Source organism: Trichechus manatus, unplaced genomic scaffold, assembly GCF_000243295.1.
Source record: "Trichechus manatus latirostris isolate Lorelei unplaced genomic scaffold, TriManLat1.0 scaffold00194, whole genome shotgun sequence".
Taxonomy (NCBI): domain Eukaryota; kingdom Metazoa; phylum Chordata; class Mammalia; order Sirenia; family Trichechidae; genus Trichechus; species Trichechus manatus.
In genome coordinates, this window is record NW_004444130.1 from 2,328,118 (window position 1) to 2,354,473 (window position 26,356).

The 26,356-nt window shown below is 48.9% G+C and overlaps 2 protein-coding genes across 3 annotated transcripts in view; one reads left to right on the forward strand and one right to left on the reverse strand.

Moving 5' to 3' along the window:
• ST3GAL2 (ST3 beta-galactoside alpha-2,3-sialyltransferase 2) overlaps window positions 1-14,923 on the forward strand; it is a 56,326-nt gene extending 41,403 nt beyond the window's left edge. The window contains exons 2-8 of one of the 2 annotated variants that reach the window (XM_023741895.1): window positions 4,036-5,456; window positions 6,407-6,520; window positions 7,491-7,684; window positions 10,972-11,151; window positions 12,806-12,851; window positions 13,123-13,242; window positions 14,245-14,923. In XM_023741895.1, the coding sequence (XP_023597663.1) occupies window positions 5,118-5,456; window positions 6,407-6,520; window positions 7,491-7,684; window positions 10,972-11,151; window positions 12,806-12,851; window positions 13,123-13,242; window positions 14,245-14,418 (1,167 nt within the window). In that variant the 5' untranslated portion in view covers window positions 4,036-5,117 and the 3' untranslated portion in view covers window positions 14,419-14,923. The remainder of the gene's footprint in view (window positions 1-4,035; window positions 5,457-6,406; window positions 6,521-7,490; window positions 7,685-10,971; window positions 11,152-12,805; window positions 12,852-13,122; window positions 13,243-14,244) is intronic. The other variant, XM_004387802.2, reaches the window with a different exon arrangement.
• Window positions 14,924-21,598: 6,675 nt separating this feature from the next.
• The window catches only part of LOC101342790 (ATP-dependent RNA helicase DDX19A), a 25,424-nt gene continuing 20,666 nt past the window's right edge, over window positions 21,599-26,356 (reverse strand). Inside the window, 3 exon segments of the mRNA XM_004387803.2 lie at window positions 21,599-24,626; window positions 25,039-25,230; window positions 25,757-25,971. Of these exon segments, the coding sequence (XP_004387860.1) occupies window positions 24,565-24,626; window positions 25,039-25,230; window positions 25,757-25,971 (469 nt within the window). The 3' untranslated portion in view covers window positions 21,599-24,564.

Consider the following 26,356-nt stretch of genomic DNA (forward strand, 5'->3'; position numbering starts at 1 on the left):
GAAGAGGAATTTAATTTCCAAACCAGGATGGAAAAGAAGGGGTGGGCATGGGAATAATGTGTCAATCCAACCGAAGTCAGGAAAAGAGAAAAAAAAAAAAAAAAAAAAAAGAAGAAGAAGAAGAAACACAGAATAAGTAACACAAGTCCAAATATGTAAGTGTAATGGATTAAACTCACATATTAGAAAACCACCAGACTATCAGATTGAATAAAAAGCAAATAAGAAGTGGTCTGGAGCATGGAGAAATCTGGTCAGCTGGAAACAGGGACTCTTAAAAGGAGCCACTTTATATTCTTTCCCCATCTTTTTCCCTCTCTCCCCAACTGTTTCTCTCTGGCCTGCCTGCCTAGCTATTGAGATAACTTTGTTTTTCTATACTTTGCTTCCTGCCCTAGTGTTAATATGTATTTAAAAAAATTCCTGGACTTCCTTCCCCCACAAGACACAAACCACCCTGGGGCTCCCTCCTGAGGGAGCAGGTGCAAGGTAGAGCTGGCTTGGGCAGAGCAGGCAGTTGATCTAAAGGAATCCTAGATCCCACTTCTCCCCCTGCTCCACTCCTTTCCCCTGCCCTGGAACCCAGAATTGCTCCACTAAGAGGCTCTTCCTTCGGGTGCAACACTGGTCCTCTTGTAATGGAGACAAATGGCTTATTTCTCTAGGACTTTACATTGAAAGCCGTAGTTACGATCATTAGTTTGAAGACTTTTGTCAGGTCTTGTCTCGTGATATTTCCTGGCTCTGGGCAGCATCAGAGATAGGAGAAATGAGATTTCAGACTGGATGATCAAGCCATGGCTCAGTGTGTTGCAGGAAGGCAGGGGCTGGAGTGTAGGAGGCCGCCTGAGGGTTGTAACTGGGTAGTAAGGAGGACCTGAGCCACCAGGGTAGCTGTGAGGGGTCTGAGCCAGAGGCTGGTGCCAGAATGTTGCAATGCATATGATGTCAGTGAGGCCAGCATTCTGTGGGGAAATGACTAAATCTCATACACGGCAAGGACATGCCTCCCTGGGTTTGTGTTGTGTGTGTGTGTGGTGTTGTGTGCCTGTGTAAGGAAGGGGCTGTCAGGCCTCTTCCTCAACATAGTTACTGGCTCCACTGGGCACCTTCTGCCATGGTTGGCTCTTGCCACACCCAGGAGGCAGGGAGTTTGCTGGGTCACTAGGTTGGCAGAGATCTGGGCAAATGAGAACCCTTCAGTGGTTGTATCCCTCTTAATGTGGAAAAGCTGCTTTGGAAGGCGATGGGTGGCTGTGGAAGGAGCACTGTACTTGGAGCCATCAGATCTGGAGTGACATTAAAGCATTCTTATTTACCAGCTGGCTGGCCTTGTTCACTTGGTCTGGGGACTTCTGTGAACACCATATGAGACATCGTACCCAAAGATACTCTGAAATTCATAAAGCATCATATAATTTGAGTAATCACAATCTGTGGTTGACACCTTTAGAAGGAGCCTCTGAGACATATCCTCAGGCTTTGTGAGTGGTAGGCAGAGGGTGCTGTATCAGAGTTGTGGGCCAGGTGCTTTTACCATTCTCTCCACCACTTCCAGGGGCAAGCAGTTCCCATACCCCATCCCAAGCCCAGTTCAGGGCCTTATTTTAATGTTTCTTTTCTCTGCCTGCCAAGAAGATTGTGTCCAGCTTTGCTGGTCTGAGCCTGCTGTCCTGTGCTTCATTAGGTTAATTTGGCAGCTCTTCTCCTGGAAACTGACCGGAGGATGGCTCTAAAGCTGCCACAGCCTCCGAAGCACAGCCCCCGCCCCCCTACTGTTCTCCTCTTTGGGGGCACTTTGCTCCTCAACCCATTGCTCCTGCTTTTCCTTTCCTTTTCTGGAGCTAGCTTGGGCATCTTCTGAGCTTCCATGGTTCCTTGTCCTGGGCACAGTTGCTCAAGTGTGTACCCCCTGGTTGGTGGAAGGGTCTGGGGAAGGGAGAGGACCCTATCTACTCTTACAGGCCCTTGCTAGCGCTGATGTTTTGGATCTCTGTTCGGCATCATCATCTTGAGAGTGGCCAGCCATTCAGGGGATGTTTATTGTTAAATGGTCTCACCAAATTTGCCAAATTTGTGACCACAAACCTCTTATAAGACCATTACGTTGCCTTACCACCCTTCTACATTTCCCTAGTTACCCACCTTCTCTCTTAGAGGACTATTTCACATCTCATCTCTCTGTGAATCTCCAACCCCAGCAATAATCTCGTTTTCCTACCACTGAATGATTAACCCCGCTGAGTCTGTGGCCCTGTGCTCTGCTTTCTTCCTGTTACCACACACACCCGCTCCACTTATGCGCTGGCCCTCATTTCCTCTTGTTACTCAAGGATTTTGCACCTCAATGATCCTCTCTTCCCTGCATCATTAACTTCTCCCTCTCTATTAAATCATTCCCCTCAGTATGCAAGCATTCTGTAATGTCTCCCAGCTTAACCCTCCATTCTCCTTCCTTATAACCTACTCCCTCTTTTGAGCACCTTTATTCACGTACCATACAGTTCACCATTTAAAGTGTATAATTCAGTTTTTAGAATGTTCGTATGGTTGTGCAACATCACCACAATCTAAGTTTAGAACATTTCCTCACTCCAGAAAGAGACTTAATGTCCATGAGCAGTAGCTTCCCATTTTTCCCTACGCTCTACCCCCTCCCCAGGCCCTAATCAGTAACCAGTTGCCAATGAGTTGATTCCGACTCATGGCAACCCCCTGTGTCAGTAGAACTGTGCTCCATAGGGTTTTCGGTGGCTGATTTTTTGGAAGTAGATTGCCCGGCCTTTCTTCTGAGGCATTTCTGGATGTGACCTTAGGCAAGTCCCTTCACGTCTCTGAGCATTTTTTCACCCAGAATATTGCCGTTCTTACTGAAACGTGCTAGTTCTGTTCACTGGTGGCTTTGTGGTTTGGCTTGGCCCCAGGAAGCTGAGCTTCCAGGATGGAGAGGGCAGCTGGTTCCTTAAACATGGAGGCCTGAGGGATTTTCTCTGCAGCTGCTTGCTGCAGCCAGAGGACTCTGGATGGGCTGGCCCAGCTGGAGCTTTCAACAAGGAGGTGGGTGGATAGGGCTGTAAGGCCCATGGGCCAGGTCAGAACTGGAGCAAGCCAGATTTGGAGACGAGATGTGGGAGAGGAGAGACAGGCAGGTTTGAGTGATTCCTGCTGCGAGGAGCCATGGCTCCTATGTCGGCTTTGTCCCTGACTCTTACTCTGGCTCCTTTGCATGTGGTGTGGCTTTAAGTTTCTTTCCTTAGGGCTACTACCTAAACCACCCCCCATAGGTGGCCACTTGTCCCAGCTCTTGCCCTGTACGGCAGCATAGGAGCCTCAGGCTGGGTGCTACTAGGGACCCTGGGGTTCCTGTAGTTGCTAATATAGAGAAGAAGGCAACTGAGGCCCAGGGGGGTGGGTAGTGGTGTTGAACCCAACAACCTGGGCCTGCTGACGTAGGTTTTCTCCCTGAACCAGAGCTGGAGCACTCTAAGTGGCTCACTGAGCTGACCCAGAAATATTTCATCTGTAATCCACAACCCAGAGAGACGAGGAGCAAAATCACAGGGACTGGGCCCAGCTTTCCCTTCTCACTGTGAGGGGCCTCACACAGGCACTTAAGAGGAGATGGAGACTACTGTGCCAGGGCAAAGGAGTCAGTACTCGCAGTCCCCTGGGATCTTCTCTTGGCCATTTTCTTTAGGTCTCACCTGAAATTAACTACATACAGGAACCTTCTAAATCTGATTCTTTCAGTCGTTTGCTATGTGACTCTGGGGAGTCACTTTACCTTCTTGTTTACCTACTGGCTAATCAGTGAGGATGCAGAGCTCATCTCATCCTCCGAGGCCTGGGAATTGCAGAGAGCGATACTGTCTGTGGATACTTAAAGAGGGAAAACACTTTTTTTTGGTCCACCCTTTGGTTAAGTGGGCATCTCTTCTCCTGCTAGCTGTGTCCTCTCTGAGATTTGGAGGTGGGGATGGGGGAGAGCAGGTGTGCATGTGTGATTTATCTGCACATTATTTTTCCTCTCTGCAGTTTCAGGGTCATGCTGCGGCAGCCCAGCAGCACCTGACAAGTGAGGGGAAGCCTGCCAGGGGATTACTGCTAGCACGAGCTAACGGCAGGACAGGCCGGCCTCAGGGGAGTGGGGATGGGCAGAGGAGTGGCTGAGCCTGGGCCAGCAGCACCAGGAAGGAGGCTGCAACACTGGCTGGCAGCCCTGCACATACTCGGCTGACCCAGATGGCGTTTGAAGCAGCACCTCGTTGAGCAGCAGCTGTTTCCAAGCCCCAGAGGGTCCCACAGCAGGAATGGGAGCTCTGCAACCCTCTACACGACTGGAATTGGGGCCATGACCATTGGGACAAGGGGGCTGGCACCTGTGATGGAACGAAGTTGGGCAGAACCTAATGCAAGGAGGATCTTTGTCTCTGCAGCAGAGTGTTCTGATACCCAGTGAGCTTCCTGGCTTTCTTCTCTCAGGGTTGGGGCCTGGTTTCCTTCCCTTGGCAGAGGGATTGGGCCAGAAGGGCCACAGTTGGCAAGACAATTGCATGGAATCCAGGCCCCTTGAAGCCCATGTGCTCTCTGTCGTGATTGAGGTTCTAGGACTTCCCTATTGCAGGGGACGAGGGGTTGCCTCGGTGTCTGCTCATGAGCCACAAGGACCCCAACTGCTCCAGACTGTACTGTTTCAAGCTGCCAAAGAGGGGGGCTCCCAGAGCTGGCAGTCGGCAACCTCAAGGGACTAGAAGGCTGGAATGGACTGACCTCCCCCTTGCTGGGGCGGTGGGCAAGGCAGTGCCTCTGTGGCCCAGCTAGTGACAGGGAGACCTGATGAAGCCATAGCAGGGACCTGAGCGGCTCAGGGTACCAGGTGTCAGAGACAGGGGAGTCGCCCCTACTGACCTTTCTTTCTCCTTACGCTAAGGGATAAGTGGTGTGGGACCTCTCCCGCTGTCCCCTGCCACGGCACGTGCCCCTATGCCCTTTGCATGTGGTGCCAGAATAGGTAGGCTACACCGTGGCTGGTCCCTCAGTGGGCTGGAAAAGGAGTGGCCACGGTGACCCCCGCCTGCCTGCCAGGCTGGTGGTCCAGCCCCTCGCCACTCCACACCATGAAGTGCTCGCTGAGGGTCTGGTTCCTCTCCATGGCCTTCCTGCTGGTGTTCATCATGTCACTGCTCTTCACCTACTCGCACCACAGCACAGCCACCCTACCATACATGGACACAGAGGCCCTGGATGGCACCCACCGAGTGAAGCTCGTGCCCGGCTATGCTGGCCTGCAGCACCTCAGCAAGGAGGGGCTTGTGGGCAAGAGCTGTGCGTGCCACCACTGCATGGGTGATACTGGGACCTCCAACTGGTTTGACAGCCACTTCGACAGCAGCATCTCCCCGGTCTGGACCAGAGACAACATGGATCTGCCCCCAGATGTGCAGAGGTGGTGGATGGTGAGAACTGTTGGCCCTCCTACCACCCCTTTGCAGCCCCCTCTCCAGGGATCTGTCCCTGCCTGCTTTGGAGCCACTGCCAGAGCCCCTCTTGGGTTTGTGCTGTCTGCCTTGTGGCCTCCAGAGCCTTGACAAGGCTGAGGCCTATTTGATGAAGGCCATGGACTAGGATGACAGATAATTATTAAAGGGAAGAGCTGAGCTTTGGCCTGGAAGGGGAGAGAACTAATATCTTCTAGTGTCTGTAGGGACCAAGCGTGGCATAGACCAGAAATGCTACTGGGCCAGGCAGGTGACATAGACAAGTGAAGCAGGTCATGAGTGAGAAGGTAGCAAGAAGTGAGGACCATGGGAAGGTAGAGACCTGCCCTATATAAAGGGGGCGGCTCCTTAGCTCCAGCTGATTGTTGCCATGCAAGAATGTAACCCATCGCTGCTGGATCTTCTGACCTTTTTAAGAGAAACTGGAAATCCAGATTTTCTTGCTAAAATACCCTAATTTATAAAAGTTGGCTCACAGCAGTTTTAAACACCATGTATGCCACCCACTTGGCTCTTTACAATTACTTGAAAGGATTTTCTTCAGGTCCTGATATGGAAGCCTTGTAAACTGGGAGCAAAGGAAGGTGAAAGGGACGGGTGAAGGGGGCGGGTGTGCCCAAGCCTGTACATGCTGGTCCTCCCAGTCCTGGGTCCTGCTACCTTTCTGCAGCTTTTAATCCCTTCACCTTGCCTTCTTCTCTCTAGAGCATCCCCCCAAGGCTCTGTCCGAGCCATCGGATTATCACATGGGTTGAGGGCGGAGCAGCATCAGTACTTATCCCTGAGGCTAGGGGGCCTTTGGCTCCCAACATTCCCTACTAGGGGACTTGGGAGACAGCTTATGGTCCCTTGGGTTTTCCAGCTGGGAATTGTAGAGAATGGTGATATCCCTTTTTTCTCACATTCAGGGATGCTGTAAGGATGAAGACCTGTTATCAGGCTTATCAGAGCAACTCCACATGACCTGCTTTCCAGCCCTGACTGCTAGAGTCCCTAAGGACTGGGAAGTCCGCAGAACAGAGGTCTTGGGGAGCCCCGCAGTCCTTTCCCATGGCAGCCTGAGCCCTTTAAGGGCCCCGTTGTTCATAGTCAAAGCCCTCATTTCATGGGGGAAATCAAGGTTCAGAAGGCTCCTAGCCTTGCCCAAGGTCATAGGTCTCAATGGTGGCCAAGTAGGGCCAGACAGGACTTGGGCGGGGGTGGATGCCTCCTGCCCATGGGAATGCAGCAGCTGATTCAGAACCAAGCGTGTCCCTGGCCAGAGACTCAATAGAACCCCACTTCTCCCCTTCTCTCCCCACCATCCCGTCTCCCCCCACCCCCACCCACCATTACCATGAATTTAGGAATTCTTATCTTGGAACCAGACTCCCTCTCCAGACTGAGTTTAGATTCCAGTTTCACTGGTGGTAGTGGGTGGTAGGAGTGCAGGGGACCAGTTTGATTCTAAAAGAATTTGTATGCCTCCCTGCCCTTCCCTGAGGGCTCCGAGAGTGGCTCCAGGTACTAATATTGCTTGCCCTGTGCTGGAATGCTGAGTTCTAGGGGTGCCCCCTGTAGGCTGATTGGGAGGAAGCCCCTGCCACCCCACAGGGCTTTGCACATGAACTGCACCTCGAAATTAACTCTCTGAGTGACTCAGAGCTGCCTGAGAGGCCAGCAGAGGAGGGGCCTCTGCATACATGTCGATCCCAGGAAGTTTCTCTGCTTCGTGGCTCAGGTCTGCAGGTCCGTCGAGCGTGGGAAGATAGCATCTCAATCCTTAGACCCCCAGTGCACCCCAGAGGCTTGAGAGCTATCAAGGAGCTAGGTCTCCTAACAGTGAGCCTTGGGAGACTTTGCTGTTGTTGAGAGAGAATCCCGCTCCCTGACAGCCCTGGATCAGGAGGCCTGTGTGGCTTAGACGCTGGAGGGTGAGGGCAGGGTGGGGGAGGCAGGTGTCTTTCCCTGCTCACACCCCATCTTTCCTCACCTCTCCCTTCCCCTCCACAGATGCTGCAGCCTCAGTTCAAGTCACACAACACCAATGAGGTGCTGGAGAAGCTGTTCCAGATAGTACCGGGCGAGAACCCCTACCGTTTCCGGGACCCCCACCAGTGTCGGCGCTGTGCCGTGGTGGGAAACTCGGGTAACCTGCGGGGCTCTGGCTATGGGCAGGATGTGGACGGGCACAACTTCATCATGAGGTGAGCCCTGGGGAGCCCGAGGGTGGGCCCGGGACCAGCCTCCCGGAGGGGCACTAGCTTCCTTTGGCCGTGCCTGGTAGCGCAGGAGCTGTTAGCTGCTGGGGGATGTTGTGGGACCTAACACTGTTTGGGCGATCTGTGCTCCTCTCAGAGCCTTCTGCAACAGGCTCACATCTCTCCTTTGACTGCTTGGGGTGGATGAAGCAGCAGAATTCCAATTCTAGACTTTGCTTGAGGCCTGCGTTCAGTTTCCAAGGTTCTGAATTCCTCTGAAAAAGAGCTGAAATAGACTCCTGGCTGATGATTGGTGAAAACTCCCACCAGAGGCCCTTCCTACCAGCCCACCCCCTCAGTTGGGCCAGGAGTGAGGATTCCAAACCAAACTGAATGTCTTGCTCCATAGCAACAGGTGATTCTTTCTCCTGGCTGCCTCATGAAAGGCAGGTGGCCTGGGCAGAAGACGGAGCTGTCCAGTGCTTTGTCTAGTCTGCTGTTCCTTACTTGTATCTCACGGCGTTTAGATTACGGGGGCTGTGCCTATTAGTCATTCATTCAACAGACGTGTGCCCCGCTTCGAGGCAAGGGGCAGGGCGTTCATTCTAGGCAAAGGTACAGAGCAAGGAAGGCCTGGACGTGAGCAGGGAATAGCAGGTAGATGTGACCAGAACATGAGTTGCTCATTCTGCTCCTGAACCTATGACATTTCTGACTTCCTGCCTACCGTTGGCTGGAGACAGAAATGCTACAGCAGGATCCTTGCACCTCACTCCTTTGGTGGAGGAAGAGCCTTAAGAATAAAGATACTGAATATGCCCAGTTTTCACTAAGCATCTCTTAGGATGAGCACTGCAGAAAGGCCAGGTTTCCCAGGAGGCAGGAGGAAGGGCTTTGTCTTAGAAACTGTTGCTGTCTCCATAGCAACACCAAGGCAGCAATGTGTCTCTGAGGCTTTTACATTCCTTGCAAAACCTTTCTTAGGTTGGGAAATGGTATGTGTGGCAGGGGGTGTGTGGACGGAGAGGAGCATACTAGGCCCCATCCAGGACTTCAGAGCCACCTGAGATTGTTCCCATCTTCCAACTGCTGGCACCCAGAAGGGGAGAGAGGCCAGGTGGCAGCTGGAGAGAGGCATCTCTCCACTCACAGTTGGTGGCTGAGATTGGGGAATGAGGCTTCCATGGCTCCAGTGCAGAAGTGTCTATGGAAAATAGCAATTAGTTTTAAATTGCTGAATTCCTCACAACTGGTGAGGAAACTGCAGTGGCCAGTGGAAACTGCTCATTAGTGCCCCTCCTCAAGCAGTGGCCAGGGCAAGCACCCTGCCTGCCATATCCTAGTTAAACCTCTCTTCCACTGCAGCCCCTGGGGCACCTGGGAAGCCAAGTAAAATGTGATTCTCCAGTGCCTGAAACTCCTGCCTGCCTCTCCCCACCCCGGCCCACCACCTGCACTAAGTGGGAGCTTTCATTATGGTCTTTAGCAATGGCTGGGAAGCTCCATTGTTAGAAGCACTGCAGACCCGAAAGGCATGGCTGCTTTGGACAGCCGAGTGTAACCTGGCCATGCCAGACTGCCAAAAGGAATCCATAGATGCTGCCTCGCAGGGACTAAGCTAAGAGATGTGGTGTTGGAGTGGACCCCAGAATAGCTTTCTGGAAGTCATTTTCCAGATGGTGGTCTGCCGATCCACAGAAGGAGCCAGATGGCAGTGGAGGTGACTCTTTGCTTTTAGGCATATTTTGGTTTGGAACCAATGGGGACGCCTCCCATCCTGGAAGCGGGACCAATGTCACACCCACTGGGAGAGTGAGTTACAATGAGACGATGGCTCTTCTCACCTGTCCCCCTGCAGCCTCCTCCCTCTATATATCCCCTGAGCACTGCTGACTACTCTAAATGGAGCTGAACTGTTCCTGCCTCCACTGGCCCACAGATAGATGAATCCACAACCCCTACAATAGCTCCTGGTAGACAGTACCAGTACCAGTTGCCATCAAGTCAACTCTGACCCATGGAGACCCCATGTATGTCACAGTAGAACTGTGCTTCATAGGGTTTTCAGTGGCTGATTTTTCAGGCATAGATTGCCAGGCCTTTCTTCTCAGGCACTTCTGGGTGGACTCAAACCTCCAGCCTTTCGGTTACCAACCAAAAAGGTTAACCATTTGCACCACCCAGGGACTCCAGTAGACATACCAAAATATTATATGAATGAATGAAAGGGACTAGGCACCCAGGCACAAAAACTCTAAACAAGAATACATGTCCACCCTGCCCTGCCTTCAAGTGTCCTCAAGTCAAGGACAGATAGAATTCTGGAAGGCTTTGCCCCCAAGTCACAGAGATCATCTCATCCTCCCACCCTGCTCTGGCCTCCTTCCAGGGCTTGGCCTCTCCAGAATGAGTCAGAGCCTAAAAACAAAATCTTGTCCTCAGAAGAATGCCACGTTCCTTCCCCTTCCCTTGGAGGCTATGAAACATCTTTTTGGACTTCTTATTCCTTTCATTCCCAGACTTCTGGGAGCTGGTGCTTGCCCAGCAAGTGGAAGGGAACTGAGGGAGGTGAAGGCTCTGCAGCAGGGCCGTCTGAAGGCCTGGAGGCAGAGTGGTCCTGGCAGACTGGCCTAAGAAGGACCTCAGGAAAGCTCTGGCTGCTAGCTCAGTGGAAAAGGCAGATGTTGGGTCTTCAGAAGCCAGTCTGGGGACAGTGGCAGCCCTTTGATCTGCAGAACCAGCTTGTCTTCTCCATCCCGGATGACATGAGGTTTGTTTCTTAGAGTGAGCCTTGGCATCAGCTCTCAGCCCAGGACCCAGCCAACTTAAATGTTAGTGATCCAGTTCTTCTACCTCCCGCTACCCTGCTCTATACCCCAAGCAGCTGAGAGACACTTTCCTACTGGCTCTGGCTCCATACCCTGTTAAGGCTTCCTATCCAACCTGTTCTGTTCCTTACAAACCCCACTAAATAGATCATGGACTTATTTCTTATCAGCACGTGTAAATCTACTTCATTCCTTTTCATGGCTACATGATATTCCATTATGAATAGAATGTGCCAACATTTATTAATCAGTTCTTTAGCACTTCTCACTATTGTAAATACCACAGTGAACATTCTTGTATACATGTCTTTGCATACTTATGCAACTATTTTTATAGATTTCTAGAAATGGAATTGCTGGGTCAAAGTGTACACCCATTTAAATTTTGCACCAAATTGTCCTCTAAAACTCTGGTACCAGTTTCAGTGGTGGTTTCTTCTCGACATCACCCTCTTGTCCCTGCAGGATGAATCAGGCGCCAACCGTGGGCTTTGAGCAGGATGTTGGCAGCCGAACCACCCACCATTTCATGTACCCCGAGAGTGCCAAGAACTTGCCTGCCAATGTCAGCTTTGTGTTGGTGCCCTTCAAGGCCCTGGACCTACTGTGGATTGCCAGCGCCCTGTCCACAGGGCAGATCCGATTGTGAGCCTCTCTGCTTGCTGGGAGTGGAATATGGGTGATGAGCACCTTGGGAGGAGTCTTCCTGGGACTGGATCTGAGAATTCCTTTAATTGAACTTTTTGCCCAGGCAGGGTTAGGAAGGAGGGAGGTAGTAGTAGGGAGGATCCAAAATGGTGGGTTAGCTGAGGGCACAGCTTGTTTTTTGCCACTTCCTGCATGGTGACCTCCAGTATCCTGGTGGTGGGGAGGGAAGGACAGTCTTGTCTTGGTCTCCTTTCCAGGTTGTAGCTCCTAACTTTGGGAACACTTCCTTCAGAGCACTTTCTTTGGGGAGCAGCTGCCCATCATAGCTGGGGACCATGGAAAATTCAATTCATCATTTATTGTTTTAAAAGCTTTATTGTTTGAGATATAATTCACATACCATACAATTCACCCATTTATAGTGTACAGTTCAATGGCTTTTAATATAGTCATAGAGTTGTGCAATCATCACCACAATTAGAATGTTTTCATCACCCCAAAAAGATATACCCCACATCTCTTAGCCATCATGCCCACCTCCCTCCACTCCCCCCAGCCCTGTTGTTGTTAGCTGCCATTGAGTTGACTGTGACTCATGGCGACCTTATGTACAACAGAACAAAACACTACCCAGTCCTGCACCATCCTCACAATCACCAGCATGTTTAAGTCCATCGTAGCTATCGTGCCAGTCCATTTCACCAAGGGTCTCCCTCGCTGACCCTCTGCTTCACCAAACATGATGTCCTCCTAGTGATTGATCCCTCCTGATGACATGTCCAGAGCAAGCAAGTCAGACAGTATTCTGTTGTAATCTGTAAGGTTTTCACTGGCTGATTTTTGGAAGTAGTTCACCAAACCTTTCTTCCTAGTCTGTCTTAGTCTGGAAGCTCTGCTGAAACCTGTCCACCATGGGTGACCCTACTGGAATTTGAAATACTAGTGGCATAGCTTCTAGCATCATAGCAATTCACAAGCCACCACAGTACGACAAACTGACACATGTATACCCGTACCTCTTCGCTATCACGCCCACTCTGTCTACTACCACCCCTAGTCCTAGACAACCATTATTAACCTGTTTTCTGTCTCACCATACTTTTTTTTTAAAAAGAAGTATAAGATACAGTTTTCTGGCTTTCGGATGTTCATTATCTTATAGTTGGGAGAAATAGGGCTAAATACCATATTTTTCCACAAATAATGCGCACCTTATACATTTATTTGCTAACTGCTCCCTCCCCCAGTAAGGTATTTTCCTAAGCACCACTATGCCAATTTATTTTTACATGTTGCTGTGAAAAAAATTAGCACAGTGCAGGGTCATTCTAGGCAGAGGAAAGAGCACAGACATGGTGGGTTTGAGATGATCATCTGACCCAAGTGATGAGTTCACAGCAGAGAGTGTAGGAAGAAAAGTTGGGGCTAGATTATGGAAGGCCCCAACACTTGCCTGAAACATCCCTATTCCACCCCGAAAGACATGGGGAGCCATTGAAGGTTTCTGAACAGGTGATGAAGGTGCTGTGGGAGATCCCTGGAAGCATGGAGGCCTGTTGTGAGGCTGTCATTACTCAGGCCTGAGGGGAAGGAAAGGCCTCCCTGGGTCCCACGGGGTCACCTGAAGTATGACCTTTCTCTCTGCTTGCAGCACCTATGCCCCAGTGAAGTCCTTCCTTCGAGTGGATAAAGAAAAGGTAAGCTCCTCACCTTCCTCTGTGGAAACAGTGCCGGCCTGACTCATGGTGTGCCTGGTCCTGTGGCTCAGGTGTCCCCTGGTTCCCTTCTAGAACCTTCAGTCTCCATCTGCTGACCCCAGCAGTCCCCAGTAGAGGCCACAGGAACCAGGACACAGGAGGCACAGGTCCACTGACAGGCTCGGAGGAACTGGCAGAAGCTGCCCAGAGCCTGGCCTGGCTCTCCAGGCCCCAGAAGCCCCTCATGTGCCTGTTGCCCTTTCCCTTCCAGGTCCAGATCTACAACCCAGCTTTCTTCAAGTACATCCATGACCGGTGGACAGAGCACCACGGCCGTTACCCTTCCACAGGGATGCTGGTGCTCTTCTTCGCCCTGCATGTATGTGATGAGGTGGGTAGGAGAAGCTGGACCCATGGAACAGAGAGAATGCCATCTGTCTCACAGATTAGCAGCATCACCTCAAAGGGGAATGTGTTTTTGTAGGCAGAAACCAAGTGGCTTTGATTTCCCCCACTTTTAGGCTATGAAGTATAGCTCTGCATTTCCCAAACTTTACCACTTTTCATGATTGTACCAAACCTGAAATCACTTCATAAAAATTTACTTTGAAATTGAAGTCTACAACCATAGTTGCAAGGAGCCCTGGTGGTGCAGTGGTTAAAGCGCTCAGCCGCTAACTGTCCTGTTGAACCCACCAGCTACCAGTTGCTCTGAGGAAAAAAGATGTGGCAGTCTGCTTCCGTAAAGATTATAGCCTTGGAAACCCTATGAATCAGAATCGACCCCACTGCAGTGGGTTTTTTAGGTTACCATAGTTGCTGTTACTTTCCATGAAGAAAAAGTAACCATAAACATAAATAGAATGGAAACAGTGTAGTCAAACTTCAGCCTGATGGTTGTCTCCGGCGGCTCAGAGCCAGGCTCGCTCTCTGATAAAAACAGGTCAGTCATTCAAGTAACCACATTTCACTAGTGGCAGGGCTCCTGCGCCTTGAAAGTCAGTGCTCACGCCCAGCATACCCACCTTTACCAGTAAATTCTTTCATGTGTGGTTTTGGGCACTTGACTGCATTTAAAAAAGCACGTACTGGGGAGCTTTCATAGACTAGCTCCAAGCTGAGACATTCTTCCTGGTGTAATGAGGTGGGGGAAGTAGAACTGAAAAGGGAGCAACAGTCACCTTGTGGGAGCCGATGTTCTTCCTTAATGCCAGGGTCAGGTGTCCCCTATGTCTCCCGTACCCGGGGATTTATCAGCCCTCAGCCTCTCAGGCTGTTGTCCTGCGTCTCCTCTCTTCTACCAGCATGGGACAGGGCCCAAGGTACCCAGGGCTCTCCCGCGCCCTGTCTCCACCGTCACCGACACAGTGGCCCTCCCTGCACTTCCCCGCAGGTGAACGTGTACGGGTTCGGCGCCGACAGCCGGGGCAACTGGCACCACTACTGGGAGAATAACCGGTACGCAGGCGAGTTCCGCAAGACGGGCGTGCACGATGCGGACTTTGAGGCGCACATCATCGACATGCTGGCCAAGGCTAGCAAGATCGAGGTCTACCGGGGCAACTGAGCCAGGCCTCGCCGCTACCCTTCCGGCCCAGCCGTGAGGCGCTGCTCTGCGGGTTGGGACTGCGGGCCACCCGAGGGCGACGGCCTGGGTGCGGCGCGGCACGGCGCTCAGCCCCTGCAGGCAACTAGGAGCGACCGAGGCAGGCGGCGGGGCTGGACCAATCATACTGCAGTCCAGCGGTGCCGGCTGTCTGCCAATCGCGAGACTCGGGGCCGGCCAGGCCTGGCACCAATCAACCTGCAGTCGAGTGGAGACTCGGGTTCTTCCAGCCAATCATGCGACTCAAGGAGAACGTCCGGCGCTGGGTCCTGTCTCCTCCAATCAATGGCTTTGGGAGGCGGGCCGGCGGCTGCTTAACCCCAACTTCCTAACGCTTTTGGATAGGATTTTATTTTGCGCTTTTTAAGGCGAAGTAAGGAAGCCCTGGTGGCCTAGTGGTAAAATGCTCAGTTGCAAACTGAAAGGTCGGCGGCTCGAACCCACGAGTCGCTCCAAGGGAGAAAGATGTGGCAGTCTGCTTCCGTAAAGGTTACAGCTTTGGAAACCCTATGGGCAGTTCTGTGGTGTCCTACGGGGTCGCTATGAGTCAAAATTGACTCGATGGCAGTGGGTTTGAGGGTTTTTTTTTTTTTTCTTCTGAAGGAGAAGTTGTCCCAGTCTTGAGGTACTTTTCTCAGGCTCGACAAAAGGAGCGTATCAGCCCCTTGCCGGTCTGACCCCATCGGGGGTGTGGAGGAGGAGATGGTGGGGAAGGCTCGGGGCAGCGCCTCCTCGCTGGGTGTGGAAGGTGGAGACGGTAAGGCGGCTCCCCTTCCTCGCGGGGAGAGTGCACTCCCTCGTGGCCTCGGGATGGGGTCCAAAGGGAGGTTCGTCGAGGCTTTCTGGTGGTTGAAGCAGTTGAGGCGTAGTGGTCTAGGTGGTTTCCAGGAAGTACTCTAACCCTTGGAGAAAAGCTAGTAACTTCCCCTATCTCTCCAGGCCTCGGAGAGGATTTGAGACTCCACATTTCTTTTATGTATCAGGCCAGATGGGTGAATGAATGTAAACCCACCAAAGAAATGCAGCCACGGTGAAAATAGAGGACGCGTGGGTCCCCTCGCCCTTCTTCTCCCCTCCCAGCCTTTGGCCACCCTATGGATGGCCTTTCTGACCAGGGCATTTAGTGTCTCACCAGAAAACTAGAGAATTTCATTCACCCCGTGGTTGGGGGCGGAGTTCGCTTAGGGCCTAACTCTGGAATATAGGCGTAAGGAACAAGGGCAGGGGACAAGGAAGCCCTGTCACATCACATGTAAGGTGCTTCTCACTCAAGTGTACCCTCAGCCCCTGCTGTTCACCCACATCTTTTCTAGTGTCTCTCCTTAGGCCCTGGGCCTCCTCACTAGCCTACTTGTTTCTCTGAAAATAATCAGAAAACTTGCCCTGGGATTAAGCCCCTGCTGCCTCTCTTCTCTCTTGTCTTCCTCTCACACACACATACACCCACGTACGTCTTTGGCTGGTTCTAGGGAGAAGGAACAACAGGTTGAACAGAAGGCTGTAGATGAGGTTCCCAGCCGTCTGGTGTATGCACCTTGTTTCTTCACCCATCACCCCAAAGAGGAGTCGGAAGCCTCTTGCTTGGGGGTGGAATTTGCTTTGGGCACATAATTAAGTTAACCTGAAGTTGCCAGATATGGCTAACCAACAAAGATTCTTTTTAAATTCTAAGCTGGCCATGCAGATAGCCAGGGGCCTAGTTGGGGAGGAATAGACTTGCCGCCCTGCATGCTTCTTCCCCCAACACCTCATGGTCCCCTCCCTTCATGCTCTCCTGCCTCTTCCCTCTACCCACTTTCCATTTCCAGCTCTAGGAGGGCTGGGACGCTAACAACCAGGGGTTACAACTGGAAGCTGTTTGCTTGATTGAACCCAGCTTAAGTCCCAAGAGGAAGCTGTTGATGGTATTGTCACCCTTCAAGGTTGGGGAAGTTTAGGAGAGGGGGAGAGGGCTTCTGTGAAGCTTCCAAACCATTAAAAGGATTCCCCCTCCCAGTAGTGACTGACACAGATACCATCCTTTTTCTTAGTGAGTTGACATTACCAGGCAGCCTCCTGGCCATTGGTATAGTTCCTGCAGCTGGCTGGGGGAACGGTAACCAGTGGGGGAGTTTCCTGGAGGAGGGTTGGGATGGAGCGGTGGGCACACCTAAAAGTTAACATATTGAGAACTTTGCTTCAGTCTGTTTCTTCCTAGTTCCCAAAGTAGGAGGAGTAAAAGAATGGAGGTGGATTTGGGGAGGCCTTAATGGAATGCCTCTCAGGACTTCCCACAATTTTAGAAAGTCAAGGCGCCAGCCATTCTTGCCAGTCTCATCTCAGTGCTTCTGGAAGAGGCTATTTTGAGTGTTTAGAAAATGAAAAAACAATGCAATTATGCCAAACAGTATTGAGCAGAATAATTTATTACTTTCTCTTTTTTTTTGTTTAAACTATTAATAAATCCCTGTTCTGGAAGAGGTAGGTCCCAGCATCCAACCTAGGCCTCGTTTTCGGCAATAGTTATTTAAACAAATATTTTTTATTTTCTTCCCTTTCTCTTTCTGAATTAAAACAATAACAACAAAACGATATAGTCAGTCTTCTGTTCTGAAGTATATTGGATCATGGAAAGGTGTATCTGAGAATGGACAGATTTGACTGAGTAATGGCTAAAAATGTTCCCGGGTGGGGATGAGGGAGGTTAGTGGGATTGGGAAATTACTTTAGACACCCTTCCCTTAAGGAGCCTAGTTCTGTTGACCCTATGCTCTGAAGTTCCCAAGACATTTAAATCTGAGGGTCTGCAACTCTTCCTTGTTAAAAATCAACTCATTGTCTCCTCTGTAGTTGTCTCCAGAAGAGGAGTTAATTAGAAAGAGTTCCTGGCAGCAGCTTTCCACAGTGGCTGTCCTGTAGCCATTTGGCTAGCCCCTCACCATAAATGCTTACGACCAAGGTCTCCATCAGTGTCTGCTGGATTTGGGCATGTCACAACATCGGTCAAACTAATTTGTGCCACAAGCTTGGCCACCCAGACCTCTTTATGGGGCAAGCTTAGGATAAGTTTTCCACATTTTTGCATGGCCTCTGCAGTCTCTCCATGCCCCACTCCCACATGCCACAGGGGGAACCAACATCTTCAGTTGCTAGGCAAGAGAGGAGAACCTTCTTTGGGAGAGCTACCGGTAGCAGATGGAGTTTCACCCTTGGCCATCTTTGTTCCTGTTTGTACCTGAGCACAGGGGGACTCAGGAACCCAGGTGGCAGGGCAATGTGCAACACAACCTGGACCTACTGCAGAATGTTTCTTGTCCTGGGCGCAACTCAAAGCTGGTTGTTTGATGGGTTACTATAATTGGTTGGAGCAGCACACCCAAATGCTGTACATGTTGCCCCCAGAATCCATAGAGTCTCATCAAGCGTTGTGTCCTCTTCTTCATGGTGGCCAGGGACTGTGTTGCTTTGATCCAGTGAAGATACCACATCTGGAGCCATAAGTTGGCATGACCACTTGATTAAATTTGTGTTAATCTATTGTCATTGTCCATGAGACCCATGCGGCTTTGACATCAACCAAACAGGTGAGTAAATAGATAGAAATTACCTGCCCCTGCATAACTCAGGTTTTGATGGTGGCACCTGTCTCTGCAAGTCTTACAGAGATGTGGTATTGACTTTGGACTTAATTTCTTGGAGATGGGGTGGAGGGCAGTTCTAGGGGCTCCTATTTGGCCTATCCAGTCATAATAATCCTGACTCCATGGGTCAGATTGCCAGTATGGGGACTTTCAGGTAGTAAATAGACCTCTTTCCTTCTGCGACTGAGGAAATTACCTTAATATCGGTCTGTGGTCTCACTGGATCCACTTTTAAATAGACTTGGGCCAAGGCTCCATCTGTCATTTGCACTACATAAGCTTCTACCCTAACTGGTGGACCACGATGGCATTTTGGGTCTCAGAGGCGGTTATCTAAAAATCTGGGAAGTCTGGGTGTTTCCCATTTCCCATTGCACTGTCACCTCAGTAAATCGGTGCAGACTCCTCTGGAAAGGCTTCATGCTGTGCACCTGAGCCACAGCAGATGACTGTTCGTCAAAGGACCCCTTGACAAAGGCCCTCCAGGTCTGGGAACTGGGTAAGACGCTTCAAATCCCTGCGGCTCACATCAGGTTTCTTCTCAGCACACCTAGAATCTTACCTCAGACACATCAAGCAGTACCTTAGCCGCCCACCACCTTCGTCATTTCTAAGCACCCCTATGATCCATTAGCTATTGCCTCAAATCCTTGTAAGCCAAAACTCTACCATACTGTAGGTTGTTAATCGTACGTGTGCCTACCTTATCTGGGACAGTTCAGTCGTCCTGGCCTTTACCGTGCTGGGATCCCATTATTCTCGGTGAGGTCAAGGAACCAATTCTAGGCAGCACGTCCCACTGTCATCTCCCAGTTACAGAGCTCTTCAGTGATGTTGGTGTCCCTGTCACTAATGCATTCTTTAAAATTAATTCTTTAAAACTTTTTTCTTCTGGAATATAATACATACACAGAAAAGCATAAAAATAAATGTGCAAAAAGGTAGAGCTTAATGAATTATTTTAAGATGAACACCCATGGAACCACCAGCAATTTGTGTGTGCAGCCCAGAAACCTCTCACTGCCCCATTCCCCTTGCCAAGCACAAGCCTCCCCATCCCCACCACGAGGTAGCCACTGTCCTGACAGTCTAATTACTTCCTTGATTTTCTGTACACTTCCATTATCTGAAGACATGGACGATAGGGATGTGTTTACATATTCATCCCTAAACACTATGGGTTTGTTTTTTACTCTTGAACTTTGTATAAGTGGCATCATACAGTATGTGTTTTGTATGTGTGCATGGTTTGGGTGTATGTGGTTTGTTTCACTGTATTTGTGAGATCCACTCATGTTGTATGTAGCTGTAATTATTGCTTTCATTTTCATTGCTGTATACAATATTATCACACAACTATCTATTGGGATGTAAATGGATATTCTGAATACTGCTGCTATGAACATTGTACACGTCTGGTGCACATGTGCATCTTTCTGATGATTATAATGGCAATAGTATATATCGTACTGTTGAATGTAATTGTTAGTTCATAGAGCACATGAATCTTCAACTTCCTTTCCAAAGTGGTTATACAAATTGACACGCCTCCAGAAGTTCCAGTTGTTCCACATCCTTGCCAATCCGTGGTATTGTACATCTTTTAGGTTTTAGCCATTCTGGTGGTTACGTAATATTTTTGTTTTGATTTGCAGATTATCAAAGTAGTTAAGCACCTATCATATAACTGTTGGTCAATTGGATATCTTTTGTGAAGTGCCTGTTCAGGTCTTTCTACTAGGTTGCTTCTCTTAATGATTTATAGAAGTTTTTAAAATGTATTATGGGTAAGAGCCCTTCGTCAGTTATATGTGTTGCAAATATTTTCTCCCACTCCGTGCCTTGCTTTTTCATTGTCTTAATGGTGTCTTTTGATAAACAGAAATTCTTAATTTGAATGCAGCTCAGTTTATCAACTCTTTATTTGCCATGATTCAAGCATCCATATATATGTTTGGGTCTGTTTCTGGGGTCTATTTTGTTTCAGTGGTGTGTGTGTTTCCCGATAAGACAGGAATTATTCTCATTTTATAATTGTCCTCCCACTCTATTGTTCTTCTGTATGAATTTTAGAATGAGCCTATGGATTTCCACCTGCGCATCAAAAATGATAGCGTTTGTGTACATGGGGGAGTTGTCAACATCAGGATCAGCACTAGGGTGGCTGGACAGGGAGTAGCCATTGCATGGGATGGAAGGAGGTGTGGTTAGGATAAGCTAGGTTAGATTGCAGTAAGAAAAAAACCTCAAACTCTCAATGGGTTAAACAATAAAGTGTATTTCTCATGCAAGCTACCTGTCCATCCCAGGCCTCTGCTCATCGTGGTCACGCAAGGGCCCAGGCTAACAGTGGCACCATTTTGAGACATGGATCTCTAGTCTCGAGAGCAGGCGAAAGAGAACCTGATGAATCACACGCTGGCACTTAAAGCTTCTGTTGAAGTTTTCATTTCCTTGATGCCAGACAAGTCCCACGGCCATGCTTCAGTACAGCCAGGAAGTTTAAGACTCCTTTAGGAGGGGCGCCACATCGAGGTGAACAGTAATACTGTCTATAGCACAGAGGGCTCTTTAGGGGAGAAACCCTTGGATTTATGGCCTGGGGAGGGAGGGATGCGCACCTGGCTGGCCTGCTGGCTTCCTGCCAGGGGAAGCAATTATTTTACCCATCACATGAACACCTGCAGGCAAGGAACTGCTTATTGTGACAGATTTGGCAGGTAAGAAAGCATTATTCCTTGCTAGGTGAGGGGAAGGGAAAAATCCAAAAACTATATAAAATTTATGAATAACTATTTAAAAAAATCAGATTATTCCTTTCCGAGTGTGAATCAGAAATCAACGCTCATTGTCAATACCCTTCTTGAAAAATCACAGCTTCTCCAGCAAGTCTCTGCCTAGGTGACAACCAACCCAGGAAGATGCAAGAGGATGTCCCCCACCCCATGATGCTTGCTGAACTGTGGGTATAGGAAGCAACCTGTTCCTCCGAGAACACAGAATTAACACCTTTCATCCAACAACTTTTTGCTCCTGAGAATACAGGCTCTTTTTTTGCAGTGTGGTTTCTCTCCAGGGAGAAATCTTGGTTAAATCGAAAGAGCACATTGTATCTGCACTCAGAGGAATCTTTTATATAGGCTTTTTTAAAGCAGTTTTACGCTTACAGAAAAATCGTGCAGATGACAACTGGTTAGGTCAGTACCCTCTGCACCAGCCTCAGCCTGTTAGGCCCATTCATGTATTCATTTTGTAATCAGAACTTCATACAGAGAGGTGAATGTTCTTTTCCCTGTCCAGTTTCACTGAAGGAACAGCTCAGCCCCTCTCACTTCCGACCCACTGGCTCCCACTCTCTTGGGCTCAATAATTCACTAAAATGAATCACAGAACTCATGTAAAATGCTATACTTATGATTATAGTTTTATTACAGCAAAAAAAAAAAAAAAGTATATATACACAAATGAAGAGACACATAGGGCAGGCCTGGGAGGGTTCTAGCTCCAACATGAAGTTTCCATGTCCCAAAAAGGGACGCACTTACCCTCCCATGTGTCTTTTACCAACCAGGAAGCCCACGGAGCTTCCGTGTCCAGAGCCTTCACTGGGCACCTCATTACATAATCATGGTTGGTTGAATCATGCCCTCCTCCCCTGAGGTCAGCTGATATCAGGAGGTAGTCTTTCTGGCCTGGCCAGCCCCCAACCTGAGTCCCCTCATTAATAATCTGTCAGGTCTCCTTTGGAGGTCTATAGATAACAAAGTCATCTTAATTACTCAGAAAATTCCAAGGGCTGAGAGTTCTCTCTCAGGAACCAAGGATAAAGACCAAATTACTTTGGGTAAAGTTAAATTCTTTACCCCACACCTTTACTCACAGATCTAAACATCCTGTAGCTACTCCGTGTTTCTAGACTGGAGACCAATAAACGTTTGTCTTCAGCCCTGCTCTGCGCTTTGCATTTTTTCTCCATTACTAGTCCACAGCAATAAATTTGTTTTCTGTTTTAACATTTTGTGTGTCACTGTTGTGTGTCTGGATCAGAGCAGGTGTCAATGTAGGAGTCGTGTGAACTGAAATGCCCATACTCTGGCCGCCTGTGTCTCTCCCTCCCCCCAGCTCCCTCCTTGATATGTCCTGCCTGGCTGATCTTCCTTTATGTCATCCACCTCACATTGCTTCTCTGTCCCCCTCATTTCACCTTCTCCCCTGCCCATGTCCTTCTGTAACTGCCTCTATCCTCCACCTTCCTTCTGTCCCCCACCCCTAGCTGCGGCTTGCACCTGCCCCTTACATATATCTGCAGTCACTCTCTGATACCTACTTAGCCACCCAAGCTCACTTTCACCCACAGGACCCTCCAAGTCTTTCATTCATAGGCACGCGATCCCCATCTGAAGTCACGATGACTCAGCTTTGCTCTCACCCTCACAGGTAACTTTAATCGGTCACAGCCAAACGAGCAGGGCTAAATGACATCATTTTAAGACCCATAAAAATTTGAAAATTTACTGTCCAAGAACTGCCTCTAAAAAGAAACATGAGTAAATTTTTTATAATACTGGAATGAGAAAAGCTTTTCTAACCAGGACGTGAAACTGATTTCTTTAAAAATGAAATCTAACATAAAAATTAAAACTTTTGGGTAGCATTAAAAATGTGAGTTTGTAAAGACAAACTAGGAAAACATCCACCACTCATGACAAAGTCAAATCTCCCTAATATACAAAGGTGGCTAACAGTCATTAAAGATTGACAATCCAATAATAAAATGGCAAGACAAGAATGGGCAATTCCCCAGAAGAGAAAATCAAATATCCAATAAGCTGAGAATTTGCCAAACCTCACTAAATAAAAAAAAAGTAATGATGTAATCATTTTTTGGCCACTCAAATAGACAAAGTTTTAAAAAATTGATGAGCTTTCGCAAACACGTGAGATAATACATATTTTCATGTATCACTGTAATAATAAATCAGTAAAAACTTTTTGACAGGCCAAATTGCCAGTGCATTAAGTCTTAAACATCCCCATTCTCTGACCCAACAATTCTAGGAATATATACATCCCAGAGCGATTTCACATTAGTGCACAAAGATAAGTAAGAGGACTGAGTAGTAGCAGTATGCAGGAAATAACCCAAATGCCTATCACTACAGGCTGGGACATCTACACCCTGGAGTGAGGTGGTCATAGATGTGCAAGACAGGTCAACATGTTTAAGATCTACTGATAAATGAAAAAGCAGGCTACACAATACCATGAATAGAATGTTCATATTTCTGTAAAACAGTGGACCGATATATGCAAATACAAAGCAATAAGCTGCTAACAAGGGTGAGAAAGGCAGGAATAAAAAGCAGTTTCACTTTATATATAATTATTTTTTAAATGAGCATATATTAGTCTACTAAGCAGAAAAACAAAATCATGATTAGTAAAGCGTTTCATGATTCTTCAATCTCTTAACATAGTGATGAGTATAGCTATAATTTATCAGTCCTTATCCATACAATGTATGAATTAAAGTAACCAACAAAGTCCACTATTACGGATGGACAACATAATCGGAGTTTCCACTTAGTCATAACTTCCTTCCCAAACCCAGCTGCTCAGCTCCAGGAATACTCTGCCATCTGATGGTTAAGAACCCACCAGCTAGACCCAGCACATGTCCAGAAAATCACTGGCATCTCCAACTGCCATGACTGACCACCAGGAGCCTGAGCAGACCCAGCAACTAGAAGGAGGCCTGAGCAGAGACTAAGGAAGACAGAAAACAAAGGCCCACATCCTTGAAAGACTCATCTACCTATGCCAGGATGACTTCTGTGATGAGCTTGGACTTGATGGCTTCTGTTTCTTTCCAAGTCGGGTTTACAAAGCTAGCCAATGCACACCCAGGGAGAGACAGGAATATCTTTTGACACAGAGAAGAGGTAAAGGGAACCAGCAGGAAAGTTTCTAGATTTAAGGAGAAATAAGACGAGTGCCAGAGCAGGAGAAACATTCATAACATGTCCCAGTGAAGGGACAGGGGAGGGGACAGCTCAGCCTCCTTACTGTGCCCCCCTCATGCTCCAGAGAGGGTGGTGGGGCTGACACTGCGCTCAGGCCCCCAACACCTCGAGTCTCTCCTTCAGAGGCTGGAGGCTGGTGCCAGGAATCCTAGCTAGAAGGCAAGCAGGGGACCCTGGGGGCAGAGGTTACCAACAGCAACCAAATTACTGTAAAGACAGGGAAATGCTGGCTTAGGAAAGGGAGGCGAAAGGACGAAAATTTTCTACAATGCAACACTTATTCTTCTACCTTCCCCTGTAATTTGCACATTTTTTTTGGTCAAGTCCAAACGTAACTAAAATGAGGTAGGTAGTTTTCTCTACTCGCGCCTTCGTCTCTGTGGTGGCTGTGGGCCTGTGCCGTGAAAGCACTCATTTCCCATGCAGGGGAGCCCAAGGGTGGGCACCGCTCCCAGTGGAGCTTCTCAGTTGGCGATTTTCTCAATCTCGTCTAAATCATCCGTGTCCAATCTCTCTATCTTCTTATCTGGAAAAAAAGATGCAAAGAGAAGTCAACATGAGGTTACTGTGGAGATATGGCTGGAGTCACTGCGGCAGGGATGGCACAGCAGGGAGAGGACAGACACAGGTCTCTACACGCCTCCAGCTACAGCAATCCTTCCTTTAACCTCACAGGCTTGCGGCGCCCAAACGGGTCAGCAGGTGCTGGTCACTGCTACAGCAACAGAGCCCCAGGTCCCTTCAGCCCAGCCAAGGAGGCACTGGCATTCGAGCTCTGGACCCTCCAGGCGTGGTCTTTGAGAATGTCCTCATCTTAGGAAAGGAGGGAAATGTGGTCAGGGACAAAGGCCTCTCTCGGGGTCATAGGAAACCCCCCCGCTTTTCCCCACCCCCTGGTCGGGAAAAGGCGCCAGGCAGAGGACACTCCAGGGACTCACTAAAATGCCCCTCGATCCTGTTCAGGATGTTCATGCTGTGCTTGCTGTCTACCATGTTCACGGCCAGGCCCCTCTTGCCAAAGCGGCCAGTGCGCCCGATCCGGTGCAGGTACGTCTCATTGTCTGGGTTCCCATCCTTGTCCACAGGAAGGTCAAAGTTGATAACGACAGACACTTGTTCCACATCAATACCTGTATGAAGGAGAGTTGGAGACAGAGAGTAAGAGTAGATGGGAGACAAAATCATTGTTGCCCAAAGTCAGGTTGAGGTCCACCAACTTCAGGGGAGGGAAGAGTCTGAGGTGGGTCAGCTCTGGGACATGGTAGCACACAGAGGCATGTAGCACAACCCAGAGGAACAGAACAGGACTTTGGCAAGTGCTAACAACATTACGAAATCAGTAAGAGAGCTTTGCTGATACAGGTATCTGGAGATGCAGCTAAAAACTCACTGGGTGTGCCGAGAAGAGCATGCTCCGTCCTAAACCAGTCAGATGGCTCTACCTTTGCTCCCACCGAGCCAAGACTCCTGGCTCTTGTGAAAGTTCCTAACCACCGAAGGAAATCCAAACAGTTTCTCCTACAAAATAATGTCACCACCAACTTTCTCCTCCCTGCTGTCTCCCCAAACCATCTGAGTTTCCCATAAACAAGGATTTCTCTCTCTAATGGGGCCTGAGACCCCAAGCCTGGCAGACCAGAACATATTATTGCTCACCACGGGCGCACACATTGGTGGTCACCAGAACCTTCTCTTTGCCTTCTCTGAACCGCTCAATTACTGCAGCTCGCTGCTCCACCATCATTTCACCACTCAGGAGAGCCACCTGGTGGCCTTCTTTTGAGAGCTCCGCTGCCAGCCAACTAGCTGTCTTGCGTGTCTAGTGGGAAGAAAACATTTGAGAAATGCAGGTACCTGCAGAGAATTTATCTGGAGAACTCTACCTGAAACTTAGCAGCCAAGGGTTAAATTTCCTAACATTCCTAAATTCTTAAGATGTTTCAAAAGTCACTCAAGTTACATCAAACAGAAATGTAAGATAATACATATATGCAAATATACATACAGGTCTTATTTAAACTACTATTTTAAAACAACCTTATAACCCTACACATTCCTTGTTAGTTAACACACACAGAAAAGGCACCTTTACAATGGAATGATCTGACAGAGACCATTAACCCACTGACCATACTTACCACCCCCATAATGAGAAAGCCTGGTATGGTGCAATGGGAAGTAACAATGTCACCTGGGTAGTAACCTTACAAAGACATTTACCCTAAATATAATCATGAGAAGGAAAAAAAAAAAAAA